The sequence below is a fragment of the Parasteatoda tepidariorum genome, chromosome 6, assembly GCF_982258835.1.
Source record: "Parasteatoda tepidariorum strain Cologne lab strain chromosome 6, Ptep-v5.0, whole genome shotgun sequence".
In the NCBI taxonomy this organism is placed as follows: domain Eukaryota; kingdom Metazoa; phylum Arthropoda; class Arachnida; order Araneae; family Theridiidae; genus Parasteatoda; species Parasteatoda tepidariorum.
In genome coordinates, this window is record NC_141760.1 from 84,195,459 (window position 1) to 84,209,186 (window position 13,728).

At 30.4% G+C, this 13,728-nt stretch overlaps 3 protein-coding genes across 3 annotated transcripts in view; 1 reads left to right on the plus strand and 2 right to left on the minus strand.

Annotated features, from left to right (window-relative positions):
• Window positions 1–7,729, plus strand: part of LOC107443846 (tryptase alpha/beta-1) — a 34,597-nt gene extending 26,868 nt beyond the window's left edge. The window contains exons 6-8 of the mRNA XM_043041741.3: window positions 136–416; window positions 5,806–5,957; window positions 7,364–7,729. Coding sequence (XP_042897675.3) covers window positions 136–416; window positions 5,806–5,957; window positions 7,364–7,528 — 598 coding nt within the window. The 3' untranslated portion in view covers window positions 7,529–7,729. The remainder of the gene's footprint in view (window positions 1–135; window positions 417–5,805; window positions 5,958–7,363) is intronic.
• A 1,796-nt stretch (window positions 7,730–9,525) lies between these two features.
• LOC147808188 (zinc finger MYM-type protein 1-like) lies at window positions 9,526–10,287 on the minus strand. The gene has a single exon (XM_087166920.1). The coding sequence runs from the start codon at window positions 10,285–10,287 to the stop codon at window positions 9,526–9,528; it is 762 nt and encodes a 253-aa protein (XP_087023046.1).
• Window positions 10,288–10,366: 79 nt separating this feature from the next.
• On the minus strand, window positions 10,367–11,161 carry LOC147808189 (zinc finger MYM-type protein 5-like). Its single transcript, XM_087166921.1, has one exon. It carries the CDS (start codon window positions 11,159–11,161, stop codon window positions 10,367–10,369), a length of 795 nt encoding a protein of 264 aa, XP_087023047.1.
• Between the last annotated feature and the right edge of the window lie 2,567 nt (window positions 11,162–13,728).

The following is a 13,728-nucleotide window of genomic DNA, read 5'->3' on the forward strand; positions in this document are numbered from 1 at the left end:
TAGAAGGTGATCGCTCTATCCCCTGAGCCACCATGACTCTCACAATTATTTATTGAGGGAAATGTTGCAACTATTCAAAATGTTTTTTTATAGGTTTTCCACTTCAATTAAAATAACTTTTAATCTTTTTTTTAGCACTTCTCCAAATGTTTTAAAAGTTCGCCTTGGAGAACACGATGTTTCTTCTACATCAGAGCCTTACAATTATGAAGAGTTCGATGTTAAAAGGATTGTTGTGTACCCAACTTTTAATAACCGATCGCTGCTGCATGATATTGCTCTCGTTCAACTAAATAGACCTGCTAAACGGAGAGCTAATGTAAATGTGGTATGCATGCCTTCTGAAGGGACAACCAACAATGAACTTATTCTTTCTCACAAATGTTTTGTTACTGGCTGGGGCAAGGAAATCGGAAGTAAGAGGTTTTCAACTCTATGCCTTCTTTATTATCTTTTATCTTGTCTTCTGAACGTCTACAGAGTGGCCATAATTAAAGTAAAAGTGCTTAATGCCCGATAATGAAAAAAAGGGCTGAACCAAATCAGATCATACTTGGTGTAGATACTATTTAGATTAGAAATTAGATTTTTTAAATGAAAAATATTGCTCGGTTTTTCTCTATCAGGGGTTAAAATGGCATTGTATGGATACTGGATATTTTCCTGTGATAAAATGGCATAGCAAGTACAGAAAATTAGCATTTTCAAACATTTTAATATCAGCATCACTTTTACATTTACAATTGGATGCCTGCAAGGGACGTATTCGTAAGTAAATCATGGTATTGGTCCATTCAAAAGCCAATCAGGTTCGACACACACGCGTGATGTCGCTTGCAGATATCCAATTAAATCAGATTTAAATCACATGGTTAGGCATAATCACTTTACTTCTGCTCGAGTTGCATGTATCCAAATGCTTTTTGTATTTATTTTGTATAAAAACTTTAGTAATCATGATTTCCCTGAGCAATCGTAAATTTTTCGCGTGAAAACTGGGTTATTTGTAGTTAGTCTTTTATAAATTAAGTTCTAGCATGCTGTTCCTTTTTAAGCAATGAGTGTTCCCGATGGTGCAAGATCAGATTCAAATAACCTCTTCGTTTCTGCATAAAATTTGCTTGCAGCACGTTTCTGCTAAGGGTAAACACGATTACTAAAATGATTAAATGATTTATAAAATATAAGTATAAAACGTAATTGAGACTGTAAATACGATAGCAAAATCAAAATACGTTTAAAATATTAATATTTAAAAACATTTTTGTACTTGCATTGTTTGTTTTACTCTAAAAATTGTTTTATAGTGCTACTGTAACCCCTGGCGGTGGAAAACAGAACTGTATCTGTTTGTTTAAATCAATTCTTATTGTCTAAATAACACTATTTAACAATTTTTTCTTTATCGGGGGAAAAACACCTCTACTTTAATAATGGCCGTCTTGTATAATATGTACCATGAAAAACTACCATTAAACAACTTATTTGCAATAAAAATATTTGTAAGAATAATAGAATAACTAATTTACTTAAATACTGTCATAAAACTGATTATGGGAAGCATTTAATTTAATTAATATTTTGAGAATAAAATGTGTTATAAAAAAGCATTTTATTTACTGTAAACTTTTATTTAAACTAATAACACTTATATTATGTTATTATGTTACCGCAAGTTAAAAATGAAAATTAGTAAAAAATGAAAAGAAAAGTACTTTAAAAAACTTGTTGAATAATATCGAAATTCAATTGAATGCTTATGAAACAAATCATAAAGGAATTAGTAATTATTTGGAAAAGGTTTGAAATTTCACAATTGTTGCGGAAAATAAATAAAAAGTTGAGGAACTATCAAACCCATTCCATTACTATATTTTATTTTGTCAATTAAATTACATAACTAAACATGGTGGAAAAATGTGTGTAACTTATAAATGAAAATTTGTTTTGCCCATATTTGAAAATGAATAATAAATTATCACAAATATTTATCTTCTATGGAGAGTTACTTTCGGATAAACGAGTTTTATAATTGGGTACAAAAAGTTTTTGATTTGCTCAAATGTTTTCAGAAATACGAAGAAGTGAGCTAGAGGTGAAATTAACTCTTTGGAGCCCAAACTTGCGATCACCTAAACTATTGTGACCATATTTTCCAGCTTGCAATCACCCTCATGTTTTGAGAGTCATAATTCTAAATTGGTTACAATAAAAAAAAAAGAGAGAAAAAAACAGGTACATTTTTGTGACTAATTTCGGTAATTAAAATATTGCCTGCACATATAAGTCAGCATATTTATGTTTAGCATCTCGAATTGTTAAGATAGTACGTGGAAATCCAATCATCTGATCAAAAGCTATTAAGGTGTTCGGTTTGAACATTTCTTTTGTGCTTTTCAGTAAGCAAAGCATAACAATGCTTTTAATATTGAGTCGGAAGACTACTTTTTTTATAAAATCCAATGTAAAATAAAATTAGCTATAATTCATCAGTATGTTTTATAATTTAAGGAGTCTTTCACTTTTGAAAATAAAACAAGTCACTAATAACTGTGCGCAAGCAATGAAATCGTACACAGATACCTTTTATTTAAATGAAAGTGCATCGACATTCAATTTTAATAAGTTTTTAAATTAAAATCTTCATTTCATTTTATTTATTTATTTAATTTCCTAAAAACAACTAAATAAGCATTTTTTTTTGTTTTTGTTTCATAATAATGTCTGGAGCGTTTCAAAAATATCTAACCACAATTTCCGATCAATTCATAAAGAGTTTTTTAAGACAAGCAATTTAACGGTTTTTAAACTTTAGTAGTTTACTTCAAGGACTAAATTGCTATTCTTAAACTACATCTTCAGCATTTAAGCGCAGAAAAGCATAACCGATAGGATATCAATGGAATTCCACCGATTTTTTTTAGAAATTAAATTTTTTTGGATAGGCCATAAAATTATCGGGAAGTTTATGACTGTGAAGGACACAATCTTCAAACAACTTATTTATAAATCCTATTACAAATATTTTTTACCTTTTATTTTCGCCACCGCCCTTGAAGCGTTGTTTCACGCACAATAAAATACGTTTCACACAAGAATGCTTCACGTGATTTGGAGATCGCACTTTAAGTGTTTGTTTTGAAGAAATTCAAATATGTACTTCCGCAAAGAATACTGAACCTAACCACTGGATGCCTGATTGAAGATTTTTTTAAAAAACAAAGAAACTATGGTGTTTAGGGATAGTTTAAATCTTCATTCTTAGTTAAGAGGACGCCAATTCGTTTCGAAAAGATTCTCCCTTAGTATGGAGTTCTCTTAAGGATGTTTGCTCCTTATGTGAAAATGTAGGAAAGTACAGCATAGATATTTTCTAAGGCACGTTAAAATTAATTACAGTTCTTAACGCAGAATATTTTTTAACACGAAATGTGTTTTAATGTCCTTATTTAATTCTAAACTAAAATCTTAAAGTTTGAGATGAAATAATTAAAAAAGAGTCCTCCCCCCCCCAAAGAAAACTTTTATAAATTTACTTACGAATTTTTGCTGAATTATTTTTTTAATGCAAGAAAAGTTTTAATAACTTTACTTTATTCGAAAATGAAATTATAATGTTAAAAAATAAAGAAAAAAAATTATTCTTTCTCCCCAAAACACAAACTCCTGCTGCCGTGTATTTTTTATTTATTTATTTGTTTTTGAAAATTTTTATTTTTGATATCTCTATTTTATTCGAAAACAAAGCTTAAAGCTTAAAATAATAAAAAAATGTATTTCTCGCCTCGTCCTAAAAAAACACGAACTCTTGCTGCAGAGTATTTTTATTTATTTATTTTTGAGAAATGTGCTTTCATACCTTTATTTTATTCTAAATTTTTATGCCGAATATGTTTTAATATCTTAAGCCAGTTTCAAAGTAAAATGAGAAAGTTTAAAAAAAGAAAAAGCAATTCTCTAACTTAAAAAGAAAGGGGGAAAAAAACACGAAAAGCTTGCGAGCTTTTGCTTCAGAAATTGTTTTTATTGGAAAATGTGTTTTAATATTTTTATTAATTCACGAGTAAAATAGTAAAATTTAAAATAAAAAAAATATTAATAAAAAGTTGTGCAATTCTCTTAGAAAAAAGCAAACAAACCTTTGCTAGGTTATGGGGGACCATTGAGGTTAAGCTCCATAATTTAGAAACCAACAGCGTGATAGTGGCAATGTGTGCAGCGCAACGGTCACCTTTGCATGCAACAGGCTGTCACCAATCGATTTAAAGCTCAGTGAGCAACAAACCATTGATCGGGTGTTAAACACCAATTCTTATTAATGTCAGTATAGTGTTTTTATCACAATGCAATCATGGCTCACTTTAAGGCATCAATGTTTATTAAAATATGGAAGATCGAGATAGTATTTTAAATATTTGTTTTTAAGAAATTTCAGCACTCATTATTCAAAAGTATATTGAGTTTAATAGCAGAATGGAGGACTGAAGCAATTTTTTTAAACTACGGTGTTTTGTGAAAACTTATTTTATTTTTGTTTTTGTCTTTTTAAGGCTGATTCCAAATATTAAAGTATAGAAAAATATTATTGTATTTTTTTTGTATTTTTATTTTTTGGAATAAGTACGTCAAAATTTTCAAATACTCAAAAACTTATAAATTTTAGATGCAGAATTTTTTTCTTTGTTTTAAAGTATTATTTTTCAATAAAATATAGATCATTAAGATGTTATATTTTATTATGTTATATTTTATTGAGAAATAATAATTTAAATAAAAGTTAATATGAATTGAAATAAATAACTTCATTTTAAATATAAGTTTGAGGTTTTTAAATACATGTCTTACGGGTTTTTATATCATCACTAACAAGAAATATTCTTTTAACTGCAGCATCATAAACAAGAAAAATTTTTAATATGTCTGTTTAACCCTTTGACTCAGAATTTTTATTAAACATGTTTTATACTTTTCTTCATAATTTTGTTTTAATTTAGATCAAAATAAGTGAAAAATATTATATTTACCATTTTAATAATTTATGGTTATGAAATACAGCTTGAAATACCGGTGTCTTTTTCTTTATTAAAGGTAAAATCTTTCAATCTTCACTTCTGTTCTGAGGACACAGCTCACTTCTAAACAATAATTTTTTGAAATTTTGCACTTATTTGCAGTCATTTAGATCTAAGAGAAACAGTTATTCATAATTGAAACTTTTTTTTTTACAAAATTTTTTTTTTTATAAATTTTTGAATATGAATGAAAAAAAATTTTCAAACTATATTTTTTTGGATTTTGTGTATTAGTAAAAATATAATTCCGATAATCTAACAAATTTTTTAATAACTATTTGACTGTTTTTTATAATTAAAAAACACTAAATTATATGTTTGCTAATAATTAGAACGACAGAAAAAATTTATGTAAAAGAGACACCGGTGTCCCGTGTAAGTGGAAGTGATAAAATTCCTTATTTGCAAAAGTTCACTTATTTAATCCATGGCGAAAATTCCAAAAATAAATAAATAAATCACTGAAAAATGGTGTTTTTTACAAATATTTGCATAACTATCTATATATGGTTTTAAATAAGAATTGTTTTATGATAACTAGCTACGCTAAATAAGTATCTATGGAAATTTTGTAAACTTCTTGATTTAAAAAGAGCAATACTGTTTAGGATAATTTTCCTTAATTATTTTTTAAATATTAAATTTAGTGCTCGAATAAGCAATTTTGTTTTTATTTTAAATCATTATGTGTATTATTTTTCTGTAAAATCTAATTCGAATGACTTATTTTTAGATGATGAACATACAGTCGTTTTAAAAGAAGTGAATGTACCGTTGTGGAGAAATGATGATTGCGAACGAGCTCTGAGGTTTCATTTTGGACCAAATTATAAATTACCCGCAACTTCTCTTTGCGCAGGCGCAGAGGGTAGAGACGCCTGCGAAGTAAGTATATTTTTAAAAAATTCTGTACACCAATCTTAAAATATCTGCATAGGGACAAAAATAATTGTCCATTTTTATCAAATTCGTCAATTTAAATACCATTTTATAACTTCATCCTAATAAAAGTACTAAGTTATTTTTAAATTATTTAAATAATTAAACACTTAAGTATTTTATATCTGGCATTGAACAGTCGATCAGTTTTTGGGTTTCCTGCCATCAACATTCCACTTGTAATTTTGAACCAAACCATGTGCAGCCTTGTAGTTTTGAATCAAACACAAAAGACAAGGGAACTGCAGTGGCAAGCATTGAAACAAACCAGCCGTTGTGGAGGATTTTTTTAATGTGAATTAATCCGAGTTTTGCATAAAATGAAGAAGAAACCCTGTTTCAGTTTGCCAGCCAACAAGGGACTTAACCCATGATACATCTACGCGATACATTTGTGACAGCACTGCGGTCAGTGCGAGCCCAAATCAGAATTCGAATCAACCAGCCATCGCTGGGAATTGAACCTGGGTCTCCTTATTGATGAGGGTTGAGTGTTTTATCCTCTGTTGCCACTACGGATCTCAAACCAAAGTATGGTAAATATTTTCCTCAAGCGAATTAGAAGCTATTTTCATTGCCTTAGATATCTACATGGCGATGCCACGCTTTTGTTCCGTACGTGAAGAGTGGAATTAATTTATACATTTGTCAAAAAATATTTTGGTAATTTATGTGTGTGTCTTTGAGATAAATGTAAATAAATAGAAATATTTTTATTCGTCTTCGTGAAAAAATATATTAAAAATATATATTCTCTGATTGCACCTCTGACGTGTTATTTCAATTTATGCAAGATTTATATATATCAAATATATGTTATTTATATATTTAAAAAAAATCATATTAGAAATAATCTACGGCCATAAAAGTTAATTCAACGATAAAACTAATCTGAAATTGCGACAAAATTTAGTTAAATATATTGATTTTAAAGATCTTTATGTATAAACATTTGGGAGGCAAAAATCATTACAACTTTGAAATATGTGAATTATTAAAGAGCTTTCCTTCCACGTGAATCTTTCCCTCACAAATTGATGGATTCTGAAACATTTTTGAAAAATTTTCAAATCTTTGAATAAGTTTATTAAATATTTTGAAGAAAATTCTGTTTCCCAGAGTCTTCTTGCATTTTTGTACTTTTATCATTAAATGCCTTTCACAGAAATTAGAAGTGATAAAAATGAGTGATCGGTTGTTTATTTAATTTAAGTCTCCGCATTTTTTTTTGTTTTTTGTTTGTTTATTAACTCGCCACGTGATAGTCTTAAAAAGTTATACGAACAATAGTTTCTCTAATGCCATAGTATGTAAATATTTTTAAAATGTAATATAATTTTTTATTTTAACAGGGTGATGGTGGTGGTCCTTTGACGTGTGAAAAGAAAGGACGATGGTATCAAGTTGGAATTGTATCGTTCGGGATAGGATGTGGGCAACCAAATACTCCTGGAATCTACACCAGAGTAGAAAGCTACAGCAACTGGATACACAGAGTAGTTGCAACTACGCATTGAAACAGCAGCTTCTAGCATTCTGCATTTTTAATCTCAATAACATTAAGCAGATTCATGAAGTTTCGTTTTATAACGTTTAAAGTAAAACAATTCTCCCAACATCCCGTTGGTTCATGGAGGTTAAGCCTCTACAATTTCAAGACTATGATTCAAGCAATGTGATCAGCACTGTGCACAGTACCATTTTAACTTCTCATCCAAGTCAAAATTCTTGATGATCCCATCAAAAGATTTTGATGGTTTATGTTGGTTTAAGTGCGATTCATGATGGTCCAACATCATTTGATGGTCATCAACTTCTAACATTTTCCATTACGTCACATGGTTTTAGATATGCCAACAAACAATTCATGATGGAAAATGCTATTTTAATACTATGATATTTAACCATCAAGAGAAGCTTGACTCTCATGGACCAAAAATCCGTGATAGTTCATGATGGTTTCAACTATACATTTTCATAATGGTTTAATGAGAATTCTTGTTTGTTCTCAGGAATATATCATCAAAAGAATTTTTCTTTTTTTAATGTTTGATCCTCACAAATCAGTCCGAATTCCTACATTGGGATGATGGTGGTTCATGATCGTCCCAACATTGGATTTCTAAGACGCTATGATGGAAATTTGTGATGGTTCATCGTCAACAAACCGTCAAAACAAGTTGCTATTCTTGTGCTGCACCATCATAAATCAATCCGAATTCGTGCATTGAGATAATGGTTACTTACGTTTGTTACCATCAAGAAATATAATGGTTCTTGATGGAGTTATTGATGGTTAACATCCAGATTATGTTGGTCCATCAGTGAAAAACCATCTGGCATTTTGATCTGGGAAGTAAAGCTGGTAGCAATAGGTTTGAAGTCACTGAGGATCGAACCAAAGGTCTTTACAATGACAGTTCAGTGCAGTGGCGTACCTAGAACTTTTGCCGCCCGGAGCGATCTCCAGTTTGCCGCCCTTTCTATTATAAGTCAATCAAATAGTGGTTTTTATAAATTAATACACATAAATAAATTATTAAGTTATTTAATCAATATTAATTAATACACAGAGTAAATTTTTTTAGAAATATTTGCATGCACTCGTAAACATATTTATATAATATCTACTCTTCTAGCTTTCATACTAGAAAAATCGTGTATAATGCTCTCAAAATTTATATTATTTGTAATTTCTTGTTCTATTGACAATATTGCAAGATTTTGTAGTCTTAATTGACTCATTGTAGAACGAAGATAATTTTTTATCAACTTCAATTTTGAGAAGCTTCTTTCGCAACTAGCGACACTGATTGAAATTGTTAAAAAAATTCTTAACAAAATTACAATGTTGGGAACAGAATTTTCCAACCTATACTGCTGAATAAATTTTAGCAGATCAAGAGGGCCCTTCTCCCCGTTTTTCCAATGTTTTGCCTCTTCTTTTAGTGTAGGTACAGCCATAAAAACCTGGATCCTTTTTCTTTCAATATGGAACTGTTCTTTATCAATGTCAATCAAGTCATTTATTTGACATTCAAATTCTTCATTTAGTAGGTTACACGGTATTATACACGAATATTTTCTTACAAGGCCATGCAACTGATCGAAGCGTTCTTTTATTTCCTTTATAATTCTGTCCATAGATGAAAACATTTCTCTTCGTACTTCTTCTTCTAAGGATAGCCCCACGTCTCGCGAATTTTCCCCACTCATATTTTTTCTCCTTCTAACTCGACGCTCAGTCGATATCTCCAACTCTTCACAAATTATTTTGGCTGCTATAACAGCGTTTTGTACTAGCGTATCTCTTTGTTCTATGAAATGTGTTTGTAAAGAATTTAGTTTTATATGGCATTGGTGGACATTTAACCCTTTTATTTGCAGGTATTTTTGAGCGTCATTAATTTCCAAAAGGACGGGTTCCCATAAATGAAGGTAATATAGAAAAGAAAAAGATTGCATAGAATTGAGTAATACTCCAGCATCTGATCTCGTTTTACTATTTTCTTCTTCAGATGTCAATTTTTCCAAAGCGCTTAAAATGTAAAAAAAAATGTTTTTTTACTATAGTTACCACGGCAGCTCTAGCGCTCCAGCGAGTTTCTACACTGCGTTTAACACCTTGACCAGTGACAGAAAGTAAAACATTCCATCTATGTGTGGAAGAAGAAAAAAACTGTTCGATAGTTCCAAAAAATGTGATGGAATTGATAGCTGTAGAAGCTGCGTGTAAACATGCCAGGTTTAAAGAATGATTTGTACATGCTACAAATTCTGCATTTGGATTTATTTCTTTAATACGAGTTTGAACACCGCTGTGCTTTCCTGCCATGACGGCAGCATTATCGTAAGCCTGTCCTCTGCAATTTTTTATATCTAAACCGTCATTTTCTAATTTCGTTAAAATCATATCTGTGATTTCACCAGCAGTTTTTCCTTTAGTTTCTACAAAGTCAATAAACGATTCTACAACTTTAACTTCGCTACCATCAATAACTACATATCTAATATTTTGACTGGTTTGATCTTTGTGTGAAATGTCAGGAGTGCTGTCAAATATAATACAAAAGTATTTAGCCTGCTTTATTTGATCCATAATTGTTTTTCTGACTGCGCCTCCCAATAGCTCTATGAATTCGTTCTGGATCTTCGGCGACAAATAAGAGATACTATATTTATTACCCATCTTAATTTTTACTACGTGTTCTCGTAATACTGGGTCGTACTTAGCCAATAAGTCAACAAGCTCAAGAAAATTTCCTCTATTTTCCATTGAATCGATGTTTTCCTGATGAACACTTTCACGATGTCCTCGAAACGCCAAATTTTGTTTTGCTAAGAATCTAATTATATTAAGTATTCTTGTTAGAATTTCCTTCCATTTTTTTTATTTCTTTATCAATATTCTGTTGTTGTAGTTTGTCAATAGTTGCGCCACGTCCAAGTCTTATTTCTAATTCCTTCCATTTGGAATATGATCGAATGTGCAGTGGACTCACCTCATGTTGATTAATTTTGGGATTAAGTTTCCACCATTTGTTAAAACCATTTTCCGTATTAAAACCTGCTTGACAAAGATTATCAAACAGTTTGCAGCAGAAACAATAAATACTTTTCTTCGATGGTGAATATACCATCCACGATCTTAAGAGCTTTTCGCCATTAGGCAAAATTTTAAAAAACCAGTCCTGACTCAGTTTTCTTGTTTCACCTTTGGCTCTGATTGTATTATTAGGACGTTTTACTCCTTCGCTGAAGTCGGCGTCAAAACTTTGAATTGCAAAGGGACCTTGACGTACCAGAAATACTCTTGTATTGTCGTCAATTTTGTTAGACCATAATCCAATATCTTTCATAGAAATAGACGGAATAATTTGTGCAGCAGATTCTTCATCAGAACTTGATGAACTTTCTACTTCTTCGCCAGTGTGTGAAGCAGGTCTTTCCTCTTGAACAACATTGGAAAATGTTTTTTCGCCTTCGAGGGCTGCTTCTTCGCCCGTATTTGAGGCAACAATACTAAAAGAACTAGAAGTTGACTTGTGGGAGATATATTTGAGTAGTGCTCCAGTATTTTTAGTCTGTATTTCCTCCCTTCTCTTCCTTTTCTTTCTAAATGACGCACCACTTTCTTTTACTCGTTTCATCCTAGGGATATATAATAAAAATATAACTTGTCGAAATAAATAGTATATTATGTATAGAAAACGGCAAAGTCATTTTACTACTCTGAATAGCATTTAGAATGACATCTATATCTATAATACGTAATATAATATACTTACCTATAATAAACTCTCCAAATGCACTGGCACCCTAATAATTTGTTTCACTCTTCACTGTTAAAAGATTGAATCGCGAATGAACAAAATGGTTTATAAGCAATTTATCATTCCGAATACAATTCTTCAAAACGGACTGAGTATATTTATCTATTTGCGATTCCTGAAGTTGTAACTTCGTCAGTATTTTTATTTTGTCTCGTTTAGATTTTGTTGTTTAAAAAAGATAGCTCTTATGCCGGCGCCCTAATGCTTTGCAGACCTAGCAGACCGGCGGTCTGCTAGGTCTTCCGCCTTCCCGCCTAGACCGCCTTCCGCCGGCCCTGCTTTTCAAAAGAAAAATCGATGATTTAAAAAAATATTGATATATCACTTCAAAGTAATCATATAAACTTTTCAAAAGAAATGACATTTATAAACTGATATCAAAAAATTTTAGTTAGGAAAAATTGCCGAACAAAATCGTAAAGATCCTTTTACGAATTCAACGAATTTTAATGAATACAATAAAATAAAATTATTATCTTGTTCTTGAATTAGAATTCAAAATTTACACTAAAATGCATTTATATACACCAAGGAATAATATTCGAAATCATATAGTTAATCATAATTTATATAAACCAAATATTAAATTTATAATAATCATAATAATCATTTATTATTCAAGAAAGAAAATAAATATGAAATGAATAAGTTGCTTTTTACAACCATAAGTAAATATAAAAAATGCCGCCCCAAGGTAAGTGCCGCCCGGTGCGGACCGCACCCACCGCCCCCCTCTAGGTACGCCACTGGTTCAGTGCCTTTAACTACTGAGCCATTGCGGTTCCGCTTTGCTTACTTATAGAAGCTTCGTAAGATTTGCTAAGTTGCCATATTGGTTAGTTAAATTATGCGTAGTAAATTGAAAGGAAACACCATCAAATGATCTGACTTAATTTTTTTAAACACTTCATTTTCTAAGCAAAACTATTAGATAAGTTAATAAAATGTAGAAGTGAGCGTTCCTATAGTTAAAAATTAAGTTTTTCGATATTGGTATATCTTTCTATCCAATTGATTTAAATTCAGTTAATTCGTAAATGAGGATAAAAAATATATATATTTTTAATAGGCTTTGTCCTGAATCCAAGAAACGCTTCATTTTAGACCATAGCATCAAAACTCAAATGAAATTTTAAAAGACTGTTACTAAATTATTTTATGCGTTATATCACTTATTAATGCACATTTGATTATATAAATTAACAAAAAGTGGAATATGGAACATATGGAACAAAAAATGGAATATGGTCAGTCTCAGCATTTTCTGACTTTACCACATTCTGTTTTTAGTTTTAAATGATTAAAGCTCGTTTATTTCTTGAATGTGAGATTTATAAAAACATTCAACAAACATAGAAATATTCTCATTAAATTTGCAAAGTTAAATATTTTAGAGTTTCTTTTTCCTTCTAATATCCGATTTTTATTTTGAAAGACATATCACGTGCAACCATTTAGTTTCCCAAGAAGCTAATTAATTACAATTATAAGCCAAGCAAAACTCATTGTATTTATTTTCATACACAGAGTAGTGTATTGTGTCATCTCTGCAACAGAAAGATACACAATTAAATAACTTTTACTTGTATTTATTTCAAACTTATTTTATCACTATCTTTGAATGTTATTATAAATGTTGTTAAGTTATGGAGTTGTTGTTTTATAATAAACTTTCTTTTTTAATAATTTCTTCTTGTTTTATTGTTTTATTGCTTTCAAATATTTTGAAAACAACAGTGTTAAATTGGTCTAAGTGATGAAGATTTACTTCGTAAGCAGAAGAAAGACATTGAAATTTCTCACGTTTTTTTCTTAATATTAATTTTGCATTCTGACCCACAAAGTTAACTATGCACTTCATAATGTTCAAGGAAGAACAATGTTTCTGCATTATTCCCTCATAATCGTTTTTCCTATAGGAAATTCGTGTATATATATATATATATATATATGTGTGTGTAATACAAAATAATAAATACTTTTGTATCAATAAAAGAATTAAAACTCTTTCGGTTTCATAAAATGTCTTTGTTAAAGAGTAAGCGTAGAGCTATTCTATTTTGGGAATTCAAGGCTGAAAGCATACCATTGAATAATAATTAGATTTATATTTGAAAGGAGGAGTTATTTTCAGAATCTTGTTCCTCTTTCACTTCCATATTAGGGAGCATTAAATGATTTTCCATAGTGCGTAGAGTTACAAAGGCATGTACGACTGGAACCTAATTACATCAAAATCTGTAAGTATTTAATGAGGGAGCGATTGTTTTCGCATGTCTCTTGATTAATAACGTGTTCCAATAAACATCTGCCGGAACCATCCGTAGTTTCGTCCACACCCCCTCCTTTGCAGGAGTGGGGATGTGAACTGTTATAACCACCAG

Excerpts from the sequence above, each read along its gene's own strand:
- LOC147808189 (XM_087166921.1), bottom strand. The coding sequence starts at position 11,161 with ATGAAACGAGTAAAAGAAAGTGGTGCGTCATTTAGAAAGAAAAGGAAG.
- LOC147808188 (XM_087166920.1), bottom strand. The coding sequence starts at position 10,287 with ATGGAAAATAGAGGAAATTTTCTTGAGCTTGTTGACTTATTGGCTAAG.